The sequence below is a fragment of the Pteropus alecto genome, unplaced genomic scaffold (genome assembly GCF_000325575.1).
Source record: "Pteropus alecto unplaced genomic scaffold, ASM32557v1 scaffold75, whole genome shotgun sequence".
In the NCBI taxonomy this organism is placed as follows: domain Eukaryota; kingdom Metazoa; phylum Chordata; class Mammalia; order Chiroptera; family Pteropodidae; genus Pteropus; species Pteropus alecto.
The window spans coordinates 25,615,581-25,619,039 of record NW_006440638.1 but is presented as its reverse complement, the minus strand read 5'-3'; the positions used below and the strand labels follow the sequence as shown (position 1 = coordinate 25,619,039).

Genomic DNA, 3,459 nt, shown 5'->3' with positions numbered 1-3,459 from the left:
CAAACGAGACTTCTCACTTCAAATGTACTGAATTTTCTACATTCTTACCAATCGGAAGATCAGCTAAAAAGATCAGCTCATCGTCTATCCACATTCTTACCAATCCTGAAAGATCAGCTCAAAGTCTACTTTGTCTAGTCCACTGTCCTGGGTTCTGCATCGGGGTTACTGTGTGGTAACCAATGAGTGAATGAGTGAATATGACTGTGTACACATGTGCTTGCTTTCAAAAGATAGCTGACTTTGCCTCTACCATTGGAAAGACAAACTTACCCTCAGAATACCTACAATAGTGAAGACAGAGCCTGTCACATATGGTCTATTTGTCTCAAATTTGTAACACTCACCTGAGGTTTCTTCTTAATAATAGAAACATTTTACCTCATATCATTTCCTAGTTTGAAAGCAAGATGTCACCATATTACATCCATTTCAGAGGATCTTTACAAAGCCCAGGAACAATATTCTTTCACAAATACTTGGTAAGCTTCTCACCATAAACTATGATTCTGGTGATCAAGTATGAATAAATAATATTAAAACCTTGCTTTGAATAACTCACATCACATCACCTACCACAGATATCCTTCATATTCTTCCAAGTTGAAAAATCATTCAATGGATGAACTCCATTATAAAGAAAGTTTAAATGACAGTAAACTGAAAAAATATATTAAGCAGAATATATTAAGAGAATACTGTTTTAGCCATTTTCAAACTCCCAAATGCTAACATTATTACCATCTAGTAAAGATACTTACTATGCCTTACAAGGAAACATCACTTTTCTTCCACTGATGGTTTGACTACACTACTAGAGGCAAATTTTTTCTTCACATAATCACTTAGGATTATGGACTCCTGGAGGCGAAAAAGATCATGTAATATCCAAAGAAGTGATGTGACCAAGTCACATATCTGCTCACAAGGCCAAACTAGAACTCAGTCTCCGAACTACCAGGTCACTCTCCCACCACAGATCACAATGAAACAAGGTCACAATTAATTGATAAAATTTTTAAAAGCATGCCTTATACTATTTTATCAATATTAAATTTCCTAATTTGGATAACTGTGCTCTGGTTATATAAGAGAATATCCTTGTGCTTAGGAAAACCACGTTGTGAGGAATCTATGTTTAGGGGAAAAGGGGCTTGATTCCTCCAACTTAACTCTGATGCTTCAGAAGAAAATGTACTCATAAATACATTCAGAGAGAATGATGGAGCAAATGGAGCCAATTATTGGATTACACAGAAGTTTTTGAAACATTGCTGTAACTTTTACGTGTTTGTAACTATGTAAAAATGCTACATGAGCGTTGTGAGGAATCTGTGTTTAGGGGAAAAGGGGCTTGATTCCTCCAACTTAACTCTGATGCTTCAGAAGAAAATGTACTCATAAATACATTCAGAGAGAATGATGGAGCAAATGGAGCCAATTATTGGATTACATAGAAGTTTTTGAAACATTGCTGTAACTTTTACGTGTTTGTAACTATGTAAAAATGCTACATAATGAATAAACTGCATAATGTCATAAAATTAACATTTTACTTTTAACAAGACTTCAAATCTGTCATCTCTCGCAAACATCGAAATGAAGGGACAAACTATGAAGAAATGCTACCACAACCTTCATTTCCTTTGAATGAGGATATACACTTCTATCCTCAGGTTCCAGGGAAAGGTTCGAATTTGTGCACAAGCACTAAACATTTCAAGTAAGCCAGCTTCAAATTTCTTATAGCTCCAGGACCCCACAACCTACTTGCGCCCCAGCTTTATACGTTACTCTCTTCCAAGCTGATTCAAGTGGCCAGACGTGGACAGAAATTCATATGCTAAATGAATAACATTGACTCAAATAACTCAGCATCCATCTAGCTAATAACAATCTCTCTTCCCCTAGGACCACCACTATAGACCACTCTTTCACATACTGCAGTCAGATCCAGAGCCAGTTACATAATACTTTCAATAGCCCCAGTGCGGGGAAAAAAAAACTGGGGAGAACATTACAGCTCGGGCCAAAACAGCATTACTTTAGATAACCAAATTCACAAATGAAGAGACAAGATACAAAAGAAAGTTTATGGAAGACATCAGTTTTTTTAAAAAGGCAAAAGGAACAGCTGGAGAAGGTAGAGAAAAACCCAAAGATTCAAAAAATAAGATCTGGAACAAGGAAACAAAATGAAGTCTGACAAAACCAGAAGCCACTGAATTAAAGCAAACTTCTGCAAGCCTGCTTGGGGAAGGTGGCTGAGGGGAAATCGCAGCCTAAGTAAGTTTCTGCTTTGAAAGTGCTCACAGTTTATCAAGGACTAGGTCTTACATGGGTGAGGTGAAGCTGACAAGGTCCCCAGGGGGAAAAAGCAAAATACTGTCCTTGTAACATTTTGCAAGGATGCAGGAGTGGTGGGTATTGAGATGAGTTGGAACAACGCAGAAAATTTCATGGTCAGACTAGACTCGACATTTTGATAATTCTAAATGTACCATAAGTGTAATTTCCTTTAAAAGCATAAGAGGGACCACGAAATTGTTACAGGATGCTTTTTGTTCTAATGGGAAGTTCACATTCAGGTCTGAATTGGGACAGCCAAGTTCGTTTGTGTCTGGCAAAAAGTAAGTTTCAGATGTTGCTAAAAAGTAGCATCGGGTCCAAGGAAGTAAGAGCATGATTTGAAAGAGAAAGGACACAGGGCCCAAAGAGGAACAACAAATAAATCCTGACAGCTAAGAACTGCAACCCACGCGGCTCTCACGCAGAAAGGCCGCGGGAAGCTAAGGGGCAAGGGTTGGGCGGACTGCCAGAGCTGAATCGAGGTCACCGAGGAGAGAGCACAGAGAGCGAGCTGACGCTGTTGGATGAGGTAGGAGAGAGCAGCCTCTGCAGTTTCGTGCTGGGGGCAGAGCCGACTGGCACCTTTTACAGAGTCCGAGTGGCAGAAAAGCTACCTGCTGCGGCCAGGATGGGCGGACCAGGCGCTTAAAGGTCAAGGTCAAGGTGAGGTTTGGCACGTGAAGCAGAAATGCTCTCAGAAGAGACCGAAGATGTACAAAATAATACTACCATTATTTTTTTTAAAGAAAAGGGGGGAAAAAGGTCTCCTGGACTGCTTCGGAGCAAAAGCCGCCCTGGCAGAATCAAGTGCAAAATAGGCGGGGGGCCAGAGTCAGGGAGGGGAGCAAACCACGAGAGAGTCTCAGAACCGGGCCCAGGGCCACCGCCGCACTTACTTGCCCTCCTGGCAGTCATAAAGCACGATGGAGTCGTCATCGCTGCTCGAGATGACCGTCTCGCCGTTGGGGCTGAAGTCAAAGCAGTTAATCTTGTCCGAGTTCTCGCGAAACACCTTGGCGACGCGGAAGCTCCGCAGCACGCTGTCGGTCAGCTTCATGGCGGCGGCTGCTGGAGGCAGCGGCAGCGGAGCAGGGCCGGGGCGGGGCCCCG

The 3,459-nt window shown here is 41.9% G+C and overlaps 1 protein-coding gene across 1 annotated transcript in view; it reads right to left on the bottom strand.

Annotated features, from left to right (window-relative positions):
• WDR82 (WD repeat domain 82) overlaps positions 1–3,453 on the bottom strand; it is a 15,079-nt gene extending 11,626 nt beyond the window's left edge. Inside the window, exon 1 of the mRNA XM_006917566.3 lies at positions 3,246–3,453. Within this exon, the coding sequence (XP_006917628.1) occupies positions 3,246–3,406 (161 nt within the window). The 5' untranslated portion in view covers positions 3,407–3,453. The remainder of the gene's footprint in view (positions 1–3,245) is intronic.
• Between the last annotated feature and the right edge of the window lie 6 nt (positions 3,454–3,459).